Source organism: Phacochoerus africanus, chromosome 6, assembly GCF_016906955.1.
Source record: "Phacochoerus africanus isolate WHEZ1 chromosome 6, ROS_Pafr_v1, whole genome shotgun sequence".
Taxonomy (NCBI): domain Eukaryota; kingdom Metazoa; phylum Chordata; class Mammalia; order Artiodactyla; family Suidae; genus Phacochoerus; species Phacochoerus africanus.
This window is the reverse complement of record NC_062549.1, coordinates 36,066,702-36,091,612: the sequence shown is the minus strand read 5'-3', so window position 1 is coordinate 36,091,612 and position 24,911 is coordinate 36,066,702. Positions and strand designations below refer to the sequence as shown.

At 40.8% G+C, this 24,911-nt stretch overlaps 1 protein-coding gene across 1 annotated transcript; it reads right to left on the bottom strand.

The window, feature by feature from the left end:
- Positions 1–1,070: 1,070 nt before the first annotated feature.
- On the bottom strand, positions 1,071–19,923 carry PABPC1 (poly(A) binding protein cytoplasmic 1). The gene is made up of 15 exons (XM_047783512.1): positions 19,224–19,923; positions 15,906–16,099; positions 15,609–15,724; positions 12,559–12,698; positions 10,832–10,926; positions 10,111–10,248; positions 9,828–9,923; positions 5,463–5,735; positions 5,074–5,164; positions 4,455–4,565; positions 4,219–4,373; positions 3,640–3,724; positions 2,968–3,098; positions 2,307–2,400; positions 1,071–1,518 (listed from the first exon to the last, which is right to left on the bottom strand). Exons 1-14 carry the CDS (start codon positions 19,414–19,416, stop codon positions 2,308–2,310), a joined length of 1,911 nt encoding a protein of 636 aa, XP_047639468.1. The 5' UTR covers positions 19,417–19,923; the 3' UTR covers positions 1,071–1,518; position 2,307.
- Between the last annotated feature and the right edge of the window lie 4,988 nt (positions 19,924–24,911).

The following is a 24,911-nucleotide window of genomic DNA, read 5'->3' as shown; positions in this document are numbered from 1 at the left end:
TAAAACCTCAAGGCTTGAACTATTCATTTTGTATTTTGAGAATAGTATTTCCCTGCTTTTCTAAAGTATTGGAGAAAAGCTCCCATGGTCACTCAGATTTTTTTCAACAGTCAGGGTAGGACTATGGTCAGGCAAAACGCAAAACATTTATTATGTCTGCTAGGTACACTGACTTAAGCCATGGGATTGGAGGTGGGGTTTGTGTATAGCCTGAGTTTCAAAAAAAGCCAAAGTGGAAAGCATTCTAGGTAAAGAAGCATTGTAAGGCTTCATCATGCAGGGAGGGCTAACATCAGAGCCAAGGTTTTATTTGGATTTATTTGTTCCCAAGGGCTAGAGAGCTAGTGGTAATTCTAGCCTGGTGGTAAGATAGTCAGATGTGCAATTTAGAAAGCTAGCTCCAGGAGTAGTATCAAGAGAATGGAATAGAGATGAAAACTAGACCTTTCTCAAAAGTGCATTCAAATTGCCTGGGAAACTGTTTTATACAGATGTCCTGGGCCCTAGTCCTGGTCTAAATCCATTCTCCAGATGTGGAAGCCCTACATCTTCATTTATCACAAATACTTTGGATAAGGTATTACACTGAGTTAAGTCACAATCAACAATCAAATTAAGGTCTCTTTAAAATACAGTTCGAGAAGTTCTGGCTGTGGCACATGGTGTGTCTGGAGTGCTGCGACGCAGGTTGGCTCCCCAGCCCATCACAATAAGCCAAGGATCTTGCATTGGCACACCTTCGATACAGGTTGCAACTGTAGCTCTGATCTCTGGCCCAGGAACTTAATATGCTGCAGGGTGGCAAAAAAAAACAACCAAAAAAAAAAAAACCCAAAAACAAAACAACCAAAAACCCTCTAATCCTAACTTTTGTGCACTTGATATAATATGGTCTTAATATATTCCTAGGTTAACAAATTCATCTGTAAAATGAACTAGAGGAACCATCTTACCCCTCTTTTCCAAAAAACCAAGACACCTTTAAAAAATAACTTATCTTTTTAACACCAATTCTAGTTTATCACCTATTATAATTACAAAGAGAAATAAAATAGCATAACATCACTGTGCACTGTTTAAGGAATTTTTATTAAAGCAAGAATTTTATAATCCAAATTACGTTTCCTTGCTCAGTTATCAATTCTGTTGTTTCAAACAGAAGTGACATTCTGAGCTATTCCACAGTAAAGAATTACAAAATTAAAGAAAGGAATGCTTTAAATTTTTGTACTTTGCTGAAAATTCTTTTTCCCAGGGTCTATAAAACATTAATTTGTTTTTATATTTTACTATTTTTTTGTGTTTTTTTTGTTGTTTTTAAATCAATAAGTAATCTAGGACTAGCATTGTTTGCTAGACCTGGCCATTGCTCGGTACATAAGGTTCAAAGTTTCCTTTCCTTTTTTTTATTTATTTTATATTTTGCAATGTTTTTTTTTTCATAATATTAAGTTTTTCGATGTTTAGGTTATTTTTCTTCGGTGAAGCACGAGTTTCTTTTCGTGGTCCCTGATCAATCTATAAAATGTGGGGGAAAGAAAGAATAATTATCAAATTAGTTGAGACAGAACTTAATGATTCCAACGTACTTAAGGATCATTACAAAAGTGAGGTGCTAATAATTATAGCTACAAAGGCAATCACATTATAATAAATATATCAAATTAGTATGTTGCACAGCTTCCCTTTGCTCACTAGTTTGTTTTTAAAAATATCTGACATATAACAGCAGCAATTAAAAAAAAAAAAAAAGAAGATACTGGCACTTGTCAGTAGTGAATTAAAAAGCCCTTGGCCAATCCAGTCTGCAGGCTGACTGTGTCAAGCTCTACTGGGAAGACAGGCACACCACTGACTCACATGAATGAGTCTGTGGCTGCCCTCACACTGACAGTGGAGCAGAGTTAACTGCAGCATATAACACGGCTTACAAAGCCCCAAGTATTTCCTATTTTACAGATGAGCTTCTCCTCTTTTCCCTGGCTCTGGCTACATAGCTGCTAGCTCATGCCATTTCTTGGGGGGTAATGAAGGACAACAGTAGAGGCCAAAAGGCAGCTGTCGTTGCTGCGATCCAAGAAAATGTATATGCTATGAAAGTCCTTCAGAATAGTTCTACAAAGTGCCAAGCCTGTTAGAGCCCTTAACACAAATTACCATACAGGAAAAATTTCCTTTAATCCCTCTGTATTTCTATTTCTCTTTGAAAAATTAGCCATACATTTAGAATAATGATAAAAAGAGGTTTTGCTATGTTTCAAAATATGTTCAAACTGTTAAAATAGATTTTAAAAAAACAGGCTCACTTTAAACAGTTGGAACACCAGTGGCACTGTTAACTGCTTTCTGGGCAGCCTCTTTAGCTTGGTGAGCTTGTAGTACAGCTACAGCTTCATCAACCTGAAAAATGGAAAACATTTGTTCTGAATAGAAGAGAATTTCAAATTGACAACACACAAATGTCCAACAAACGCAAACTCCTTTCCTCAGATGAAAGTGGGAAGAACTGTTATCAAAAAACATTCCAACTATGTCCAAATCTTTTGGGGTCCAGTCCACCACTGTTGTAGAATTACAAACCTCTTATACTTCTTACTCTCTTCCCCACCGAAAATCCCCCAAAGTTGAGAAACAGCAGCAAACAGCCCTTTCTCCAGTAAAGAAGCACAGTTAAGAGAACAGCACAGATGTTGGAGTTACAGCGACTATACGAAACCAAGCTCTAACATTCACTAGCTGCTTTGTAATAAGCACTGAGCAAATTATTCAAGCTCTCTATGCGCTTCAGTTTCCCCATCTATAAAACAAGGTAACAGCATCATAGCTTATTATTAGGATTTACAATAAATATTTACAAAGCTCTTAGAACTGTGCGTGGCTTGTATAAAGTATTCGTAAATGTTCCTACAAAACATCCTGGAATATGTGATATAAGAAGCTGCTAGATAAATGATAAATTTAAATTACTTTAGAACGGAGAGACTCTGGAGACTCAAGCATATGAAGAAGTTCTGAATTATCAATCTCCAACAACATGCCAGTGATTTTACCAGCAAGAGTAGGGTGCATGGCTTGAATTAGAGGAAAGAGCCGTTCACCTAGGAACAAGAACATTCAAAAACTCCTTCAATCAAAAAAAAAAAAAAAATTTTAAGGCATCTACCATATTAAAACTGGAGTTTGAGAACCTTTTGTATATAGCAAATAAATGCTAACCCATAATCCAACATTTTAATATTTTTCATGAGAAGACTGTTATAAAACAAATTAAGATCCATCACAAGGCAATTAATTCTTGGCAGTTATCAGTTTGCCAAAAAAAAAAAAAAGAAGCTATGCTACTGTTAAAGTGTTAAATCTGCGTTCAGGGAAAATCAAGGTGGTTTACTCATTTGATTTAAAATCCTTCTTCCAAAAATCTGACGAAGTCCATGGCAATAGTACACCATTACCCTGTCCATCAAAGGCAACATTTTAATAGCTTTCTAGTGTTTTAATTAGTTAGGCAGACAAACTGTGCCACTGTAATCATTCATGCCAACTCAGATCCCTAGCTGTTTCTTAGTTGCAAAGGAGGTCTAAATGCCTTCCTATTTTCTAGTCTCTCTGTAACTGACAAGGTGGGACTAAAGTACTTACCCAACATTTGCTTCTGCTCTTGAGGAGGGGCAGATGCCAACATGGAAGCAGTCAAAGGCTCCTGACCTTGTACATGAACAGCAGGCTAGAAAGAAAATGGGAAGATTCCTAAGTTTAAAGTACAGAAGTAAGGGCAAGTACATAGTTATCACTGGATAAAAACTGTAATCTGTAATCTAAACACAAATGGGAAAAGCTGAGTGAGTCAGAAAAACAGCCTAAGGTAGGTATTAACACCTAAGTGCTATTATAAGCACATGGTACATACTGACTTTTCTTCCTCTGGCATCATCAAAGACAGTATATGTGTGTTTATGTATGGAGTAAAATGTCTCCTAACTATCTCACCCTTTCTTAAAACTATACTACACTGTCAACGCACATTAGTACTTCAGGATAGACTGCTGAGTGCTTGTCTAGTTCCTAGAGTATAATGCATGAGACATTTTTTATATACTATCAATTGGACCTCAATTAAAATGTTCGAGATAGCTTAAACTTTGATGGAACATACAGTTGTCTTCAATGTCTCTGACTACCATCAAGGATGTCATCTTTATAAAGAAATTAAATCCACACCTGTTGCATGGTAACTTGTGGCTGGGCATTAAGATGTTGTTGAGGATTGCGAACTCCCGCAGCATATTTATACTGTGGAACGGTGCGAACAGCAGGAGTAGCTGCAGCAGCAGCAGCTGCAGGACGTGGACCCATTGTCTGTGTTGATGTGTTAGCTGAACAAATAAAAACATTTTGCTATTTATCTTGTTATTTCAAATTGGAGACCAACTTTTACAAGAAGGGTTAAGACTCACCAACACGCTGTGTGGACATGACTCGTGGAACCTGTGAAGAAGCTGGTCTCATAGTACTAAATGGTGGTCTAGGAGCAGCTGGGCGGATAGCACCGGGCATGTTTTGGAATGCTGTATTTAAAAACATGAACCCACATTAACTGGGGAAAAAAACTCAGCGTTCAAGCTGCTTTTTTGCAGCTTAAGTTTGCAGACGATAAACATGACTCAATATAAATGTGGTCACTGACTATCTGCCATTTCCCTGAACTTATCAGATCAAAAAGTATCAGTAGATAAATCTTTTATTCATGCAAGGGCATGTACTTATTAATATCTGAACATGATACATGGACCTAGTTCCCAAGTGTACCTGCAACAGAGCACTGGTCCACAGGACAAGGCTAGGTAACAGCCTGGTCCTCATACATAGAACAAGGTTCTTTTAAAACTACTGCCTAACCAAATATGAAATTCGGCTGGGTCCATTCCCAAACTTGTCATAAAGGAAAAGAAAAAAAAAATTCAAACCAGCATAGCAATTACTGTCTTATACTGTTGGGTTTAAAAGCTAACCTGCCCCATGTGTATTTATAGTCCAAATAGCCTGCAACCTTAAGTTAAAAGGAAAAAAGCTTACGATGAGGTCTGGCACCCTGAGCAGTCCAGCGAGGACTTGGTCTTAGTTGAGCAATTTGGCTAGGAGGATAGTATGCAGCACGGTTCTGAGTCTGTAAAAAGCAAGAATGTTATCAAGCTAAAGAAAAAAGCAAATAACTAGTTACAGGTTGTCAAAATATTTAGCAGGTGCTCACACTAAGCATTTTTTAAATCCAGTCACAACTCACATTGTAGAAGCTCCCGGGTGGAGACTGAACCCACTCCCTAGCAGTGACAACATGCTTAGCCCACCAGGGAACTCCCACATCTCTTAATGTTTTCATCCCGACTTTATTTTTTAGGGGGACACGAAACATTAAAAGGACCAAACAAGAAAACCTCATGCAGATGGTCTCTTCTAAAACCTACCTGTGGGATAGCTGCCATGAAGTAACCTGAAGGAGGTGCTGGCTGGTAGGGGTTGATTACAGGGTTGGGCACAGCTCTTACACTTGCCATTCTCTGCATATACTGGTTAGTGAGGTGGGCCTGGCGCTCTTCTTTGCGCTGAGCTAAAGCTACATACAATGGCTTGGTGGCCACAATTCTACCATTCATTTCTGTAACTGCTTTAGTGGCTTCTTCTGGGGAGGAGAAACAAACAAAACCGAAACCTTTGCTGCGACCACCCTCCATCATAACCTATTAAAAGAAAAAATAAAAACCACAGGATTAATGCAATGGTAGGATGAGGCACAAAAAGGAGAGCAATTACTATTTAGTCAACTAGATATAGCCCTTGACTCACATTTAACTAAATTCTGTCAAGGCTTTCATTGTTTTCTTCATATTTTTTCCCTTAATACCCAAACATGAAGGGTAAACTACACGCATGCACTATCCTAACCAGCAAAAGAGTAAGTAAAGGAGTGGAGGGATAACAGTAACTTTGTTAAAGTTTCTAGATATTCAATCAGATTTTCACTATTAAGGCTAAATTCCTAAATATATACAAGGCCTACAAAATTTTAGCACCACTAGAAACACGCACAATTAAAATTTTGACTATTCTAGCAATTCAAGACAACAAGATTTTTTATCACTCCTGGGAGGGGGTAGGAGAAGAATTGATTTTTTTTGGGGGGAGGGGGCATTTTTAGGGCTGAACCTGCAGCACATGGAAGTTCCCAGCCACGCCACAGCCAAAGAAATGCCAGAGCTGAAGTCCATCTTCAAACTACACCACAGCTCATGGCAATGCCAGATCCTTAACCCACTGAGGGAGGACAGGGGTCAAACCTACATCCTCTTGGATACTAGTTGAGTTCATAATCTGCTGAGCTACAATGGCAACTCTTGAACCTTTTAATATCCACATTTTAAAATAAAAATTTCAAGAGTTCCCGTCGTGGCTCAGTGGTTAACAAATCTGACTAGAAACCATGAGGTTGCAGGTTCGATCCCTGGCCTTGCTCAGTGGGTTAAGGATCTGGCGTTGCCGTGAGCTGTGGTGTAGGTCGCAGAATCGGTTCGGATCTGGCGTTGCTGTGCTCTGGGGTAGGCTGGTGGCTACAGCTCTGATTAGACCCCTAGCCTGGGAACCTCCATATGCCTTAGATGCGGCCCTAGAAAAGACAAAATAAAATAAAAATTTCACATTCAAAATTGTAAGGACCTTAAACAGTGGGATATAAACAAACAGTACTTATTTGCCAGAGAGGTAGGCAGCAGGTGAAAAGGGGTGAAGGAGGCTAAAAGGTATAAACTCCCAGGTATAAATAAGTCATGGGGATGTGATGTTCACAGTATGAGGACTACAGTCAATACTTTTATTTATCTTGCCTTTTTTTTTTTTTCAAGGCTGCATCTGCTGCATATGGAAGTTCCCAGGCTAGGGGAAAATTGATGATAGGACAATATTAACATTTATTGAGAGCCTACATTATGGTGGGAACTCTGCTAAACCTTTTTGAGCACTAATTTGCTTTTTTGGGTTTTTGGGTTTTTTTTTGTCTTTTCGCCTTTTCTAGGGCCGCTCCTGTGGCATATGATGGAGATTCCCAGGCTAGAGGTCTAATTGGAGCTGTAGCCACCAGCCTATGCCAAAGCCACAGCAACGCGGGATCCGAGCCATGTCTGCGACCTACACCACAGCTCACAGCAACACCAGATCCTCAACCCACTGAGCAAGGCCAGGGATCGAACCCACAACCTCATGGTTCCTAGTCGGATTCATTAACCACTTCCCCATGAAGGGAACTCCCTAATTTGTTTTAAAATATACCCATCCCTGGGCGTTTCCATCATCGCTCAGCAGAAACGAACTGACTAGTATCCACGGGATGCAGATTCGATACGTGGCCTCACTCAGTGGGTTAAGGATCCTGCATTGCCGTGGCTCTGATGTAGACTGGCGGCTACAGCTCTGATTCAACCCCTAATCTGAGAACCTCCATATGACGTGGTGTGGCTCTAAAAAGACAACCTCCCCAACCCCGCCAAAAAACCCCAAAGAACAAAAACCACTTCCTACTAAATTGACAAGACCACTATTAATTTCTTCAGCCTTTTTGGACAATTCAGTTGTATTAATTTTAATTACACATACCCACTACCAATTTTAATTCTAGAACTTCAGAAAACTGGCATGTGATATGATCCAGCAATCCCACTACTGGGCATATATCTGGACATTTGTAATAATTCTAAAAGATACATGCATCTCATTGTTCACTGCAGCACTATTTACAATAGCCAAGACATAGAAACAACTTAAATGTTCAATGACAAAGGAACAGGTGAAAATATAGTACATATACACAATGGAATATTACTCAGCCATAAAAAAGAAAGAAATGCCATTTGCAGCAACACAGATGGGCTTAGAGATAATCCTATTAGATGAAGTAAATTAGAAAGACACTATCATATATCACTCACATGTGGAATCACAAATGAACTTATCTATGAAACAGACTCACAGACTCATGGTTGCCAAGGGAGAGGGTGGGAGTGAGGGAGAGATGGAATGGGAGTTTGGGGTTAGCAAATACAAACCACAGAATGGATAAACAAAGATCTACTGTGTAACATTGGGGAAACTATATTCAATATCCTATGATAAAGCATAATGGAAAAGAATATAAAAATGTATAATAAAAATGAATATATATGTATAACTAAGTCACTGCTATATAGAAGAAGCTAAATCAACAGTGTAATCAATTATACTTCAATGAAAAAAAATACTGGGATGTGTGCAAAGATCTATGTTTATTAGAGTGGTGGGTCTAACAGTGTTAACGTGTAAAACTTAACACAGGTACAGTAAAATAAATTATGGTCCATCTATACAATGAATATTCATCCCTTGGCCAAAAAAAAAAAAAAAGCCTGAAATATGGACTTAGATCTACTATTAAGTAAAATGGCAATTTTTTGCAGAATTCTTATAATACAATCCAATTTTCTGAAAGCTGTTTATATGTATACGAAAATGCATGAGCATGGAAAATTATCTGGGAAGGCCAACCAAACTGCTTTTGGAGACTGAAAATGAATAGCAGGGTCATACTTTACTTTTTACACTTCTGCCTTGATAAATGTTTCTTTCAGCAAGCATTATCGAGTTAATGTAATGACCCCCTCCTCTCAATAAATTCTTAATGAACTTTTCACCTCCTTGCCAATAGTGATACGATCCACAAAGACTTTTTTAAAAGGGACTTGCATTTTTGTATTCACCTACTGTGCCCATAACATTCTGTCAATGGAGAATGGAGTTTGCAGAATAAAGTTTTAATCTTTTAAAGCTGACTTTCAATGTTTTCTATACTCTTTTGAGAATCTAGTTAAAGTTTTAAATACTCTTCCCAACACCCCAAAATACATGTGCATAAAACTTTACATACAGAAGGATTCTTGGACCACGGACACCAGAAAACAAAACAAAAACAAATAACCACCCAGAGCAGAGGTTTCTGTATCAAAATTCTAGAATTTAAACTAAAATCTTACTGCTGTTCTTTCCTAGTTTCTGATTTCAGGTAAAAGCAAGTATGATCTCTACCTTTACCGTTAGGGGGCTTTAAGTTTGACTCCTCAGAATGAACTGTTTGTGAATATAAATTAGCCTGCCACTAACAACTACAGTTCCTTAATAAATTGCCGCCTTTAATCAGTAAAAAACTAGTGTAATGAGTACAGAAGGGTGCATACCACGTAATGATTACTCACTACCTACAGTCATCAAATGCAGCCTTCCTTGGAGTTGCCGTTGTGGCTCAGCGGTTAATGAACCTGACTAACATCCATGAGGATATGGGTTTGATCCCTGGCCTCACTCGGTGGGCTGCCGTGATCTGGCATTGCCATGAGCTGTGGTGTAGGTTGCAGACGCAGCTCAGATTCCGAGCTGCTGTGGTATAGGTTGTAGATGCAGCTCAGATTCCGAGCTGCTGTGGTGTAGGCCAGTGGCTGCAGCTCTGATTGGACCCCTAGCCTGGGAACCTCCATAAGCCACAGGAACGGCCCTTTTTAAAAAAAAAAAAAAAAAAAAAAAAGCAGCCTTCCTCATTACCTGCAAAAATAAACCACTGGCTACAACATCCACTTCAAATCTGAATTTATGCTTTTGAAGTAAAGATATAATTGTCTGAAAAATGATTTTACTTAGAGAAGAGAAAAAGAATGTTTGACCATTCATTTAAAGAAAAACTCTTTGAAGAAATTTATATACATATATCCATGTGCACAATTTCTTCCCAAATCTTATAAGTGCATCATATGCTTTACCTTTGCACTAGTGATTGTACCAAACGGAGAAAACTCTTTCCGGAGACGTTCATCATCAATACCATCATCAAGATTTTTCACATAAAGGTTAACACCCTAAAAAAACAAACCACAGTGATTCTTAAGCCTGCTTACCATTATCTTAATCCCTTTCTTATCCCATGTTTCTTCTCCTCCTCCCTTCTCAAACCCTCCAGTTACCTGACAGTAACTGAAATAAATGAACATAAAATAGGTTTCCTTATCCCTGTCTTATTTCTGCTTGTTTAGCTTAGAAGTGAACCTGGTATCTGGTGATCCTATCTTGCTTCATCTGTTCAAATTTGCGCTTAAGTTCCGTCTGCCGTTCCACTTTTTTCTGGGCTCGACCGACGTAAATTTGTTTTCCATTGAGCTCCTTTCCATTCATCTCATCCACGGCCTTGGAGAAATCACAAAAATTAATCACTTGCATATATAAATCCATTTAATTTAAAAAATTTGTTATGAATATAAAAGCTTAACATGAACCCATCACAAAACTTAAAATTTGAGTTTCCCCCCCCCCAGGGCCATGTTTTAGGACAGTACCTTTGGCATATGCAAATTCCCAGGTTACGGGTTGAATCGGAGCTGCAGCTGATGGGCTAAACCACAGCCACAGCAATGCCAGATCTGAGCTTCATCTGCCACCTACCCCACAGCTCACGGCAATACCAGATCTCTTAACCCACTGAGTGAGGCCAGGGAGCGAAGCCAAGTCCTCATGGATACTAGTAGGGTTCTTAACCCCCTCAGGCACAATAGGAACTCCTCAACTTTGAGGTTATAGGATAATATAAGCTCTCAATTTATACTCTTAAAGCTAATATATATATAATGCAAGCAATTCAAACATGTAGAATAGCCACTGGCATCCATGTATATTTCAATGCAAGAGCAACTCGACTTTATATCCCCTGTGTCTGAATATAAAAATACAGAAAATCCTCAATGTGTTTGATTAGGTATATTTAAATTCTTACTTTCTGTGCATCTTCATGCCTTTCAAAGCTTACAAATCCAAAACCTTTGGATTTTCCACTCTCGTCAGTCATTACTTTCACACTTAAGGCAGGTCCTAAAAAAAAATTTTTTTAATGATTCAAAGATATTCTATAGAACGTTTAGCTTATACATTTCAAGTTTCAATACACAAAGCCATAAAAAATACAAAAATGGGGATTAAAAAGAATTCCAAACATTTATTCCTCCTCTAACCACTCCCTCCCACTACAGGCATAAACATTTCCTTCAAAGATGTTTTATTTCTATTAAGAAACTAAGTAAATACTCTATTCCCTGAAACATTCCTCCTTCCACTTAAGCAGGTATGTTTTAGACAACTGTAAAAGATGATGTTTTAGTCTTAACATTAGTATAAAACAGATGCATTATTTTAAACAATTTGATTAATCAAGAATTTCTTAAGCCTTGGCCCACTTGATTTTCAATAAGAAGTAGAAAGAACAGAGTTTGACCTTTAGGGAGAGAGCAGAATTGCCTAGAAAAGGTGGCATGTTTATGAAGACACATGTCCCCTGCCCCCCCATGAAAAAGACTTAACTGAGGTGGGTCACTATCTCAGGTAGGTGGGGAAAATGGTTAAAAATGACATCTGATCAAAAAACTTTTAAGATGTATGGACACAGACAGGTTGTTTCTTTTGAATAGGCCTCTGTCCTAAGGCTCTACTTCCAATCTTGGCTATGCAAAAAGCCAAGAAAATATTCAACAAATTTACATATTGATAGTCAACTAACATAGCATTTATTCATTTGGGAAGTGGTTAACAATCTCCAACTTCTAATTATAAAAGAAACAGACAGATGAAATATACAAAAACCAGTCAATAAAGAAAATTCAGAGTAAGATGCAACTATTTTCCTCATCTTACACAATTTACCTTTGTGCAAACTGACAAATTTTTGCTCAAAATGGAGGGTTCAATGTGGCAAGCCACCTGGCAAGATTAAAGTATTAGATTTCCTAATTCTTTATGACTTGAAATGCAAAAAAAAAAAAAAAAACAACCAAGGACCCCTATCTAAGTCCAACAAAAGGAAAAGCAAAGGGTAAAGAAGTAAGCAAATCATCTTACAATTTAAAGTTCATCTTCTGAGAAGGTCAGCTGCACAACTATCTCAAGGGAGGCTGGGTATACTTCATTACAAAGTTTAAGAAAGTTAATATTAAAGGCAAGAAAAAAATAGTCCAAGATTCCACAGATTCAGAAGGCCATCCCAGGAGACATCCCCAGAAAATCCGGGTGTCTTTGAAAGTCATTCTTTCAAACTGCTCAAACGTGATGCTGAGGCTGACCAAATATCCTAAAACTGGCCATCTTACCTGTCCCCTAGTTAAGAGACTACCTTCCAACCTAAGTGGACTGTCTCACATGCAATACCTTTGATGAGATGGGATCTGTAAGCGCATAAACCCAGTACAATTTAACACAGGAAAACCTTTTAAAACTTATTTCAATTACAGTCACACCTCACTATGCCAATACGCTATTAACATTTAATTTTATTTTAATTTTATTTACATGCTACTTCATCATATAATGGACTACCAGAAGCTTAATCTAAATAACTATGAATATTTTTTTAACTATGAATATTTTCAAGTACCCAAGTATAAAGTACTACTGAAAACTAATACTGAGCAACTACTTAGAACTAAGTATAAAAATTTAATTCAGACACATTACCAAACTTGCCAAAGAGATCCTTAAGGCGCTCATCATCCATGTCTTCTCCAAAATTCTTGATGTAAACATTGGTGAACTCTTTTGCCCTAGCTCCAAGTTCGGCTTCTCGTTCTTTACGAGACTTAAATCGTCCAACGAATCTAATAAAATATGTCAGAACTATAAAATTAGATTCTATTTTATGAAATTTGGGTTAATGAAGCCTGATGGTTAATTCTGTAGGTTACTGATAATTTCAGAATCCCTAATAAAGAATATACTATAAAACAGAAATAGAGCCTGAAGGGAAGAAATGAAAGCAACAAATTTAAGAATAAGCCTCTTAAATCACAAAAAAAAGAACACTTTTCTCTTCATGCACGCTCCTTTCCCTTCCTTCTAGCTAACCCTGAGTTAAGATTACATCCATCAATACAAATGAGTGGGATTACACCTGCAAAACATTCTTTATTGTTTCACCATGGCTCTTGCACTTTGTTTGAAATATTTCAATAGAAATTTAAACTACCCAACCTTTTTTTTTTTTTTTGGTCTTTTTAGAGCTGCACATGGAAGTTCCCAGGCTGGGGGTTGAACTGGAGCTGTAGCGGCTGGCCTGTGCCACTGCAATGCCAGATCCAGGCCATGCCTGCAACCTATACTACAGCTCATACATGGCAACACCAGGTCCTTATTATTAACCCACTGAGCAAGGACAGGGATCAAACCCACATCCTCAGGGATACTAGTTGGGTTCGTTACTGCTGAGCCACAATGGGAGCTCCTAAACTACCCAATTCTTTACTCTTAACATAAAACAGATTGTAGCAAACTTCTCTGCAGCATTATCAACAATGTTTTAAAGATTTAGGTTTCCGGAGTTCCCGTCGTGGCGCAGTGGTTAACGAACCTGACTAGGAACCATGAGGTTGCGGGTTCGATCCCTGGCCTTGCTCAGTGGGTTAAGGACCCGGTGTTGCCATGAGCTGTGGTATAGGTCGCAGACATGGCTCGGATCCCATGTTGCTGTGGCTCTGGTGTAGGCCAGTGGCTACAGCTCCGATTCGACCCCTAGCCTGGGAACCTCCATGTGCCAAAGGAGCGGCCCAAAGAAATAGCAAAAAGACCAAAAAAAAAAAAAAATTTAGGTTTCCCCAAAAACAAAAGTAGCAGAAGTGTTATTGAAGAGCATTATCATATACATCAAGATAAAAAACCAGCTCCCAGGAGTTCCCTTCAAGGTCCAGTGGTTCAAATGCAACTAAGATCCATGAGGATATGAGGGTTTGAGCCCTGGCCTCCCTCAGTGGGTTAAGAATCTGGCACTGCCGTAAGCTGTGGTGTAGGTCACAGATTCGGATCAGATCCTGCCTGGCTGTGGCTGTGGTGTAGGCCAGCAGCTGTAGCTTTGATTCGACCCTTAGCCTGGGAACTTCCACATGCCTCAGTTTCAGCCCTAAAAAGCAAAAAAAAAAAAAAAAACCCACAAAAAGCAAAAAAAAAAAAAAACCCACAAAAAAACAAAAACCCAGCTCCCATAATCCCACCTAAATTATGATTGACTTTTAGTATACCTTTTTGTTCTCTGTGTTTAAGAGCATTCCTTCAGCACAACTTCTTTCCATAGGAGATACCTAAGTTTATTTCCTTAATCCCCACCCATGCCCTTCCATATGATGGTGCTTCTCCATGATGTTAGTTTTATAAATGTTCTCAATGGGAACGTAATACCCCACTGTGGACAGCACAACTTTCTACTTTTGTAAATAATGACCTGACTTTATGATACTTTCTATTATTTGTCCTTAGGGTAGAGTGGCAGAAATCATAGCAGTTCAAAGGGCATATATATGATCTTAAGTTTATACCTACAAACTTCTTTCCAAAAGGGTTTTATCATTTTATACTCAAAAGAGCAATAGAGAGTTCCTGCTGTGGCTCAGCGGAAACCATCTGACTAGTATCCATAAGAACGCATGTTCAATTTCTGGCCTTGCTCAGTGGGTTAAGGACCGGCATTGCCATAAGCTATGGTGTAGGTCACAGCTCCAATCTGGCATTGCTGTGGGCTGTGGTGTAGGCCAGCAGCTACAACTAGACCTCCACCAGTGGGAGCCATGCCCGTCCTGCCCCCAAGCAATGCTGACAGGCAAAAGATATTCTCATTTGCAAATGCTAATAATGCTGACTACTTCTTTCATTTAAAAATGTTTATTTTTACGAAATTAGCCTTTGCAATAAGCATTCATCACTTTGAGGTCATACCACCTGATGCAGTGATTTATGAGAGTCACAACTTAAGAGTGATGAGTTTACACAGCAACATAAACTCAGATACTTAGAGATGAATAACCTTAGAGATGAATCTGCTCAGATAATTAAGCAAAATCCACTTGCACTGAGGATAAAAAATGAGATTTGTAATTTCTTTGGCTTCACAAAAATCTCAATTTTTACAATCTATAGCAAAAATAGTCCCACAGATGTTTTACCAATGTCATTATTTTAAAGTTTGGATTTTTTAAGAACAAGTTCATTTCAGAAAAGATTAATCATGAAGACTTCTGGCTGAATTCCAGTTTATCTTTATCTGAGGAATGGAACCAAAAGGTGTTAAAACAATCTTTAAAACTCCATCAATAAATTATGGGAGTATGGCTCTGAGTTCAGACCACTAGGTTTTTATCCTAGCTTATCTATCATCCCAGCTAAATACAGGCAAATTATTTTAGCCTCAGCTTTGAATGGAAAATGGGCTAATTACTACCTTGGGAATTATGATTAAATTTCTGCCTAGATTTCTAGTTTTTCAACTATGGACTTTATTTTGAAAAAGCTTTATATTCCAGCATACCCATCTTCTCCTGTCTTTCTCTTGGGTCTGAATGCTAAACAACTGCATCAATTTACTGTTATTTGTATGTTATATTGAATGTGGAGAAAAAACAACACCAAGATGTGGTTTATTTGCTTTTACTCTAGTTCTATCTCTTTAGGAGCACCAATATATTACTCATATATCTCTATTAAAAACAGATCTGAAGTATGATTAACTAAATACTTATACTTACACTTTTCGATCATTTAGAAGCATCCCATTCATTTTTTCAATAGCTCTTTCAGCTGCTTCTTGTGTCTCAAAATGCACAAATCCATAACCCTTGGAACCATTTTCATCACAAACCACCTAGGGAAAAATGTATACCAATTTTTCATTACTTGCTATTGATTTAGCATTTTTCCACCCAACCTGGATATTTGGGAAATAGAGATACCCATTCACAGAGAGCATGGTTGCTGTTTTAAGGGATAAACTCTGAAGTAGCTAAAACACTGTCTGTATGCTTACCTGTCACATTTTTACTAACCTTACATGAAAGGATGTTACCAAAAGCTGAAAATGTATCATACAGTGCTTTATTATCAATGGATTTGTCCAAATTTTTAATGAATATGTTGCCCACTCCACTTTTGCGAAGTGATGGATCACGCTGAGACCACATGATGCGTACTGGCTTGCCCTTTATAACATCAAAATTCATGGTGTCCAAAGCACGCTCCGCTGCAGGAAGAACATTTTCAAAGTAAATATTATTTCAAAACTTTTACAGCCCACGGAAGATTATATAAACTACTGTTGTGGAGGGTATGGCTGGGCACATGGTCTTCTACTTCTTTAAACTTCAAGATGGCTGGACCGTAACTTCATACCAGTCTGGATTTGAATTGTTTAACACAAAAAGAGAAGACAAATCCAGAAACCCTACATTTATTATGTTAACAGATATTTCTGAAACAATCTCTTCCTTTAATTGCCGTGAAATTTAAGAGCACCTTTTCGTTCCTAGTCAACATAATATTGAGATTCTCCTTAACAAACAGTATGTTTATTTAATGAGCAACATAAAAGCCACCAAGCAACGACAGATTACCCACAGGCACAGCAGTTTGTGGGGATTTTCAAGCACTTTAACATCTTCCCTATTACTTGCCAAAACTGACTTTCAATGCTCATCACTGTCAACATTATACAAAAATTAATCCATTTTCTTAAAAAAAAATTTTTCTGACTTATTGGGGAATTTCAGTGATTCACGGCACAACTTCCTGTGGCCATGTGAAAAAAAAAAAAAAAAAAAAGAAAGGCTTTACCCAGTCAGAGCAATATCTGAATCAGGCCTTCAAAAACTAATGCTGCATACCCAGTTGTAGAAATACAAAATTTTTGAAATTCCAGGTCTACAGTATTCAGAATTCACTATTAATGCTTTAGTTACATATAAAACCAATTTTATCTTAGATCATTTATTTAATAACTAATGGTTAATCAATTATTTCTGGATAGTACTAGAAAAATTTCAATATCTACCCTACGATTTCAGAGTCTATAAAGGCTCAAATAATGTGCACCTGTACCATTAAAGAAATACTTCAACTTTATGTAGACTCTAAATAGAAAAGACTAGTCCCTAAACAGAGGGAACACAGTCTGTCTGAAGTCCTGAAACACAAATTTTCACAAATTCCATGCCAATGTAACTGAAAAGTTAAGAGGACAAAATTTCTGGCTACTTCTTTCTATAAATGAAAGTTTCAGTTTCTAGAAGATAGTGACAACCAGCTGTCAGTTCATTATCAATTGACCACACCTACTCAGCTCCCCTACTTTTTTAGCTGACTTTGCTTGAGCTTCTTTTGAATGAGTCACCTCTTCCGGTTAAATTGGAAACTGGTCACTTTCAGAAGCTATTCTAAAAGTCCACCAATGTAGCAGTAATTAGGCAGCGGGGGGTTAAAAACCACTGAAAATATTAAAGAGGATCACTTGTACACATACAAATGAAATAAACATTAGATGGAAAAAATGCTACCTTCTGTTGAGCAGTTTTAGTACTAGTCTACTGGTATAGATAGATAATATGCAGTGTACTGTAACCATGGTAACCTCCAAGTTTGACTTTTCAAATTCCAACAAATTTTTAAAAATTGTTTTTTTGGGGTTTACATGTAAGTTTAGAAAGAACAACCACTTTCAAAGGTTTCCATTTTATGGTCTCTAGAATTCGTACAGATTTTCTCCATTGACTCTTTAGTTTATCTGCCCCCAAATTATCTTCCCTGATCTTACTTTATCTTCCATTCAGTGATAAATCTCTCCCAGAGTTGAGAAGAACTGCTAAGGAGTGACATGTGGAGCTACTGCTTACAGAGCAAAAGGGCAGGAAACCTGCAGTGCAGTTTTACAACTTTTGGCTCAGTGTCACTCAACAGTCTGCCTCCCCAAAAATCAGTATCAACTTTACCTAGTGAAAAGCTGACCACTAAATAACTCTAGGTCTGTTATTAGAAATTCAAATTCTACCCTTTAGATCTTTCCTACAAAAATAAATTCCTTGTATTTTGTAATACTTGACATGTATTCAAGTACCCTGGGGAAAAAAGGAGGCAAAATAGGGCCATAAACTCAAGTGAAAATGACTTTTGTAAATCAACTAATCCAAATATAAAGAAAAATCCTGGCAACTCATCAGGCTACATAGTTTATCTGTTTGCCAAAATCTGGATTTTTTGAACTGTTTAACTTCAAATTAAAAATACAAGGTTGCCTGCATTTCCCCCCATAAATTTCAAGCTAACTCTGTATCTGTTAACATTGTGAGCAATCATTCCCCATGTAGGGATACTCTGGACCACTTTTAAAAATAAAGACACCCCTACTTGAATGCCACATAAGCATATTATGGTCCAGTCCACACCACACTCACAAGTAACATTTTACAGTCAAAACAGATGACATTTAAAAGTTAAACCTCTCCAAACCAGAGAAACTACTTGAGAGGGGAAAAAATATTCTGAACAAGTTACTAGTACTGCGAAATTAATTTCATTAAAAAAAAAAAATTAAGACGACCTACATTAAATTGCCTGAGAAAACGATGGCCTTCAAAGGGGTCATTTTCCATATCCCTTCCTCCCATCCTGTTAACGTTATAGTGAGAAGTGCCTGATCTCGGGGAAAACCCCCAACGCTGGGCTCACTGGTAATTTACACTTCTAGAGCCATCAGTCACTGACAAGTTATTAAGAACCGGAATCAGAAACCTGACGACCAGCACAAGATCCCCAAATTAACTTTATTCTAAGTCCCTGTGGCTCCCCCAGGCGACTGGGCCAGTAGCAGGAACAGGCCTCGGGCCTGTGAGGTTACAGGGTTCAACACGTGGTATTTTTCGAGCACCGAAAGGCACTTCCTCCCGGTCCTGGGGCGCCGGCAAGAACCTGGGGTGGAAGGAGCGCCTCCACCTATTGCCGGAGAAGGGGGCTCGACGCTCGACGCCCCAGAATCCCGCAGCTACTGGCGGGAGCGCCTTGGAAGAGCCCAATCTCACCCACTCTCCCGGCGCGTCATCACCCTAAACTTTGAGCCGCTGAGGCCGAGAAAATGGTCGCAGAGGAGGAAGTGCCAGGCGCGCGAGGGGCGTGAGGCTACTGGAGGCACGGGTCCCGGAGGACACGGGGAACCGGGGTCCCGGCGCCCGAACCTCGCCCCACTGGCCCTGTGTGTGTGGGGGTGACATGCCCTCCCGCTCCCTCCCCCCGGGCCCGCCGGCCTAGCCCGCCCGCCGCCGCCGCCACCACCACCGCCTGAGCCTCATGGCCGCTCGCCCGCCCGGCCCGCATCTCACCGTCCGCCGGCTGCTGGAAGTTCACATACGCGTAGCCCAAGGAGCGGCGGGTGATCATGTCCCTGCAGACCCGGATGGAGAGGATGGGCCCGGCCGGACTGAACTTCTCGTAGAGCATCGCCTCGGTCACGTCGGGGTGTAGGTCCCCCACGTAGAGCGAGGCCATGGGGTAGCTGGGGGCGCTGGGGTTCATCTTGGCACGGCTGCCCGCAGGGCCACAGGCCGCGACCTTTCCGTGAGAGGAGAGCGAGTGCTGGGGCCGGGGGGCCGGAGCCGGGGGGAGGGGAGCGGGGGCAAGCGCAGAGGGACAAAAATCAACCGGAATCGAAAACTACTCAACGGCCGCAGAACGGAGTCGATCCGCTGGCTGCTGGCTGCTGGCTGCCGGCAGGGGAGAGAGGGTGGCGGTGTCGGGTCCGGGCAGCGGGAAGGCCTCGGTCTCTTGGTTCCTTCTTGGAGCTGCTGCGGGGCCGCGGGCGGGCGGGTCGGTCTCGGCTGCTTCACCGGGTTATTTTATAAAAGAGGAAGAAAAAAAAATAAAAGTCTCCGGCGGGGGAGACGCGGATTTTTTGTAAATTTTTTTTGGGTTTTTTAAAAGATTTTTTTAGATTTTTTTTGGATTTTTTTAATAATAAATGTGTGTTCCGAGCCCGGAGCACACACTCCGCACTCTCAGCACTAACCGCCGGGGAGAAGGGGAAGCACCGCCTCCTGCACCCTCTACTTATACCCCCCGCCGCACTCGCCCCGCCCCCGCGCGTCTGACGCTAGGGCCCTACGCGAACGTCAGCGCCGGAGGAGGAGGAGAAAAGGGGGCGAGGAGGAGGAGGGAAAAGAAAAAAAGGAGGAGGAAAGAGCCGAGAGGAAGGGAGAGGTGGCGGCGGTGGCTGCTGCGGGCGTGGGGGTGGGGCTGGGGCGGAGGGGCGGGGCTTCTGCGCACGCGCCGCGGCCGGGGGAGGCGGAGCCTGTGCTGCGTAGCGCCTGTGGGGGAGGGGAGGGCCGGCTCGCGGGCTGCACTTGGAGGAGGTGGGTGGGACGGCCCCTCCTCCCACACCCCCCGCCCCACCTCCACCCCGGAGAAGCGTTAACCCGTCACCGCGGCTGTGGGCGGCACGCGGGGCTTCCGGGTTCCCGGGTGCTAACTACCCCCCACGTGCACGGCCACCCGGGCCTCTTCCCGCCGCAGCCAACCCTGTTCCATTCGCCCACGCCCCCAAGGGATGCCGGGCACGAGTGGATGGGCGTGATCCCTTCCAGGCCCGGTTTCCCAAACGTGGGGGAAAGGAGCCAGGGCTGGCTCCTCCGTTCTCCTACCGGACCGCACTACGAGTCCCAGCGGGCAGTGCCGCCGCGCGCCTCGACCGCAGAAGCGGTGCTTGCTGGGAGCTGAAGTCCCCAACGGCCACAGCGCTCGCTGACCCCAACTGGCCGCGGGTCCTGGCTGCCAGCTCGGGGACCTCCAACCGTCCGGTCCCTGGGCCCCAGTGGCGGCCCCGCGGTGCTTCCAATAGAGGAGGAGAGAGGGGAGGGGCCCTCAGACTCCAGATCCTCTCGCTTCCGAGCCCTAGACTCTCCTCGTTCTGCCCGCAGGAGCTGTCGTTGGTCAAAGTGATTTTAATTTGGGGAACTATTTTGGGGGCTTTGTCCACTTGCCTTTTTAAGGCATCGTGATCACTATTCACTTAGGTGGTAGACTGGAATCACTGATACTTGCCGTTTCTGCCAGAAATTTCTTTGAGGTAGAAAAAAGGACTCGAGAAAAATTAATGTTTTTCTTTAAAGTATGAACATCAGTCATACGTGACAGCACAGACCTGCAACCAAGCAAAATTAGTACTAGTCAAAAAGCAGTATTAAAAATGTTTAAAACAATTTGGTAGTTAGTTATGGGCTTTAATAGGAATGCTAAATGTAATGAGTTGATAGCCATAAAAAATACTAGTTAATAGGAATGACGTTAAGTCAACATACAGATCGCACTTTAAAGTAGTAATGCACTTTACAGATTTTAAAGCACTTGCAAAAAACATCCTATCATTTGTTCCCTACAGCAATATTGTGTGGGAGGTGGAGCAAGGAGTAATAATTTTATTTTACTGTTAAAGGAATGGTCTCAAGTTAAATGCCCAATTCATTCTTCAATGCATGCCAGATACATTGCCAGGTGTGGACTGGGTACTTTATTCTCATTTAATTAAAATGTAAACTTGCAGAATCCCCCATAAGTGCTAGTCTGTCCCCAACTGGTAGGAAGAGTATAATATTTTGGAAAATATGTTGCTTTATGTGCCTTAGTATGCAAAAGAGCAAAACTGAGGACTATGCATTAGGAAGACATATCTACTACTAATGATAAATCACCATTCAATCTATTAGAACTTTGTGGTTAACAGCCGTCCATATATTTATTGAATACTTCGCAAGTGTATCTGTAGGGAAGGAAAACAGATGAAAGACACAAATACTTGTCTTCAAGAAGCTTCTAATGAACTCTCTGGTAATCATATAAATATCAGCATTAGTCAGTACAATTAACAGCCAAGCCTAGCGTTTTATCTGGCTCTGACAATTTTCTATTAGATACTAAATTAGTTTTCTTAAAAAGAATGATGGAAATGCCATTATTGTACTTCAAAGAAAACATAATTTCCTTTTATTTAGTATTTTCCTTAAATTACTGAACAGAGACAATATGAAACACCAAACAGGGATAAAAGAAGAGGTACACTCATTAAAAGCAGGGTGAAGGGAGAGCATCCCCCAACAACTTGCAAATTAGGTTACACCAAGGGTGAAAATTACCAAAACCCATTCATAATCACTCAGATCATCTATCCAGGAGCTTCAACATATTCCTCTGGTAGAGAAAGATGAGGGAGCAGTTTCTGGTGGACCTCACTAAACATTGTAAATAACAAAGGTTAAAAAAAAAAAGTCTTCTTGGGGTCTAGAAATTTTGTCAGAGGACAAGAGTTTGGCAAGCACTCTTCACAGTGGGTTTGGGAACTTCAGTCACTAGAATGGGCTTAATCTCAAGTTTCACTAGAGCCTGGATTAAGTAACTCTCAAAAGACTTCTATTTGTTATAATCCATTTTGAACAAGCAACCTCCCAATTGCTAAATCCAATTAATAGTCAAGCCTCCAGGGCCTCTTGACAGAACAGGTTGCTCTGGATGGTAGACAAAAGTATTCTAGCTGGTCATCAGGATTTCTAGGCAGCTGTGGCTCTTGACATTCAGTGGGCATCATTGTCATATTTTAGGGAGGGACAGCTGAGTCTGTACCAGGGAGACTAGAAGCAAAGTCCATCCCTGAGGGGAGGAAACAAGTAGAATCAGGACAGGGAGTCAGAGTCCGTCTCAGAAGGAAACAGGAGTGGGATCTGGAACTGGAATCAAGAACCTGTTCCCTCGATCCATCCTCCTCCTCTTTCTCTTTCTCTCCAACCAGCTCCTTTCCTTCAGATTAGAAACCTCTCTTTCTGATAAAAAAAAAAGAAAATCAAAACAAACTTTCCCTTAAGGATGTATTCCTCTCTAATTCACTCTCTTTTCACAGCTGAGATTTTAATTTCCACTTCTCGCCTTCCCTTGATTCCTCATGACCACTACACTGTGACTTCTCATACCTCCACCTCCCCTCTAACTGCCTGTCGCCTGTCACCAGGAATTCCCCCTTGTATTTGTCAAATCCAGTGGGCTTTCTTTAAGTCCATCTTGTTTGACATCTGCAGGAGCTGGCACTCTCTCTCCATGCTCTTGGCTTCTGGACTGAAACTCTCCTGGTTCTTCCAGGCTCACAGACTATTCCCTGTTTCCTTATCACCCTTCACTGACCCCCAGATGGGGCTAGGTACCCTTCCTCTGGCCTTTACTCACACCAGCCCTCTGCTACTACATTCATTACATCATATTAAAATGGTCTGGTTTTGAGCTGTCTCCCAAGATAAGTTTAAGCTCCAAAAGATAGCCTAGGTCCTGTTTATCTGTATTCCTGGCACAGAGCATGAAGCCTGACACACTGGAGGTGATTTTTCTTTTTTGACCCAACCTCAGGGAAAAAGCCAGCCAGGTTTGGGGACTGACCACACAGGATGGAGGTTAATAGGGAGATCTCAACCTGAAGTTCACATGGGCAGCCAGGGCTGTGTTCAAATCCGGACCACGTGGTCTGCTGTGCTGTACTACCTCTGACCTCCACAGGCTATTGGAGGGGGTATTTCCTAACACACAGGCTCAGCACTCATTTCCACTTTAGATGTTTTACTATTTTAGATATTTCATTATTATTATTATTATGCTTTTTCAGGGCTGCACCTGCTGGATATGGAAGTTCCCAGGGTAGGAGTTGATTCAGAGCTGAAGCTGCTGGTCTACACCACAGCCACAGCAACCCGGGATCCGAGCTGCATCTGCGACCTATGCCATAGCTCATGGCAATGCCGGCTCCTTAACCCACTGAGCAAGGCCAGGGATGGAACCTGAATCCTCATGGGTACTAGTTGGGTTCATAACCTACTGAACCACAACGGGAACTCCAGGAGGTAGACTTAGTACCCAAAGTCAGGCAGTCAGAAACTTACTGGGATGCTGGATAAAAGGACTTTCTGGACCTCCCAAGTTGAGGACACTATAGCACGGCAATCCCATTAATGTCCTGCCATCCTTTAGAGGCTGTCAGACAGCCTCCCTCTTGATCTTTTTGTTTTTGTTTTTATTTGCAGGGGGGGGGGTTGTATGTTTGTTTTGGCCATGCCCAAGACATGTGGAAGTTCCCAAGCCGAGGATCAAACCTGTGCCACAGTAGCAACCCAAGCCACTGCAGTGACAATGCTGGATCCTTAACCCACTTCACCACAAGGGAACTCCAGTAGGATCATTTCTGATAGAGGTAATTAAGGCTACACGTAAAAGACAGAAGATAGAATATTTGTCAATTCCCCTTGACGTTTTGATTCACTACTCTCATTTTTCTCTCCCATCATTTCTTTTTGGTCTTAAAAAATGTGCTGTCTATGTTTATCTGGCTTGCCTGTGTATATCTAATTTTAGGTTGCAAGCTGTGGCACAGAATAATGTCTTTATATGTGTAGCATTGCACTGTGGGTGCCTAAGAATGTCTAATGACATCAACATCATTCAATTAACCCATTTTTATCTTAGCAAATGAAATGTAAATTTCTCCAGAGAACTTGTTCGCTTGACCCTCACTAGAGATTTCTAAATAATTTTCAGGCTATCTCCTGAATATATTTGGAAAATATCCAGAATAATTTATAGTTTTTCATGTAATGCATGACAAATTAAAGTTGACTGGCCTTGTGAGATCTTTAGGTAATACTGAGAAATGTATTTGAACTGACTAATAATGAAATATAGCAGCTCTCTCTCAGCTGAAGAGCTGTACTTTTCTGTAGCTCCTTGAAATTGAAAAATATTAAACAATGTCCATGACAAGACCTAAAGTATATAATAGGTTTTTAGATTAGCTCTTTGCTTCACTGGTTTGCTAGATTGGTGAAGAGCATAACACCTACTGAAATTTGTAAATTGTGGAATTCCCTTGTGGTGCAGTGGGTTAAGGATTTGGCATTGTCACTGCAGTAGCTCAGGTCACAGTGGTGGTGGCACAGGTTCAATCCCTGACCCCAGAATTTCCACATACTGTGGAAAAAAGATTTTTTTTG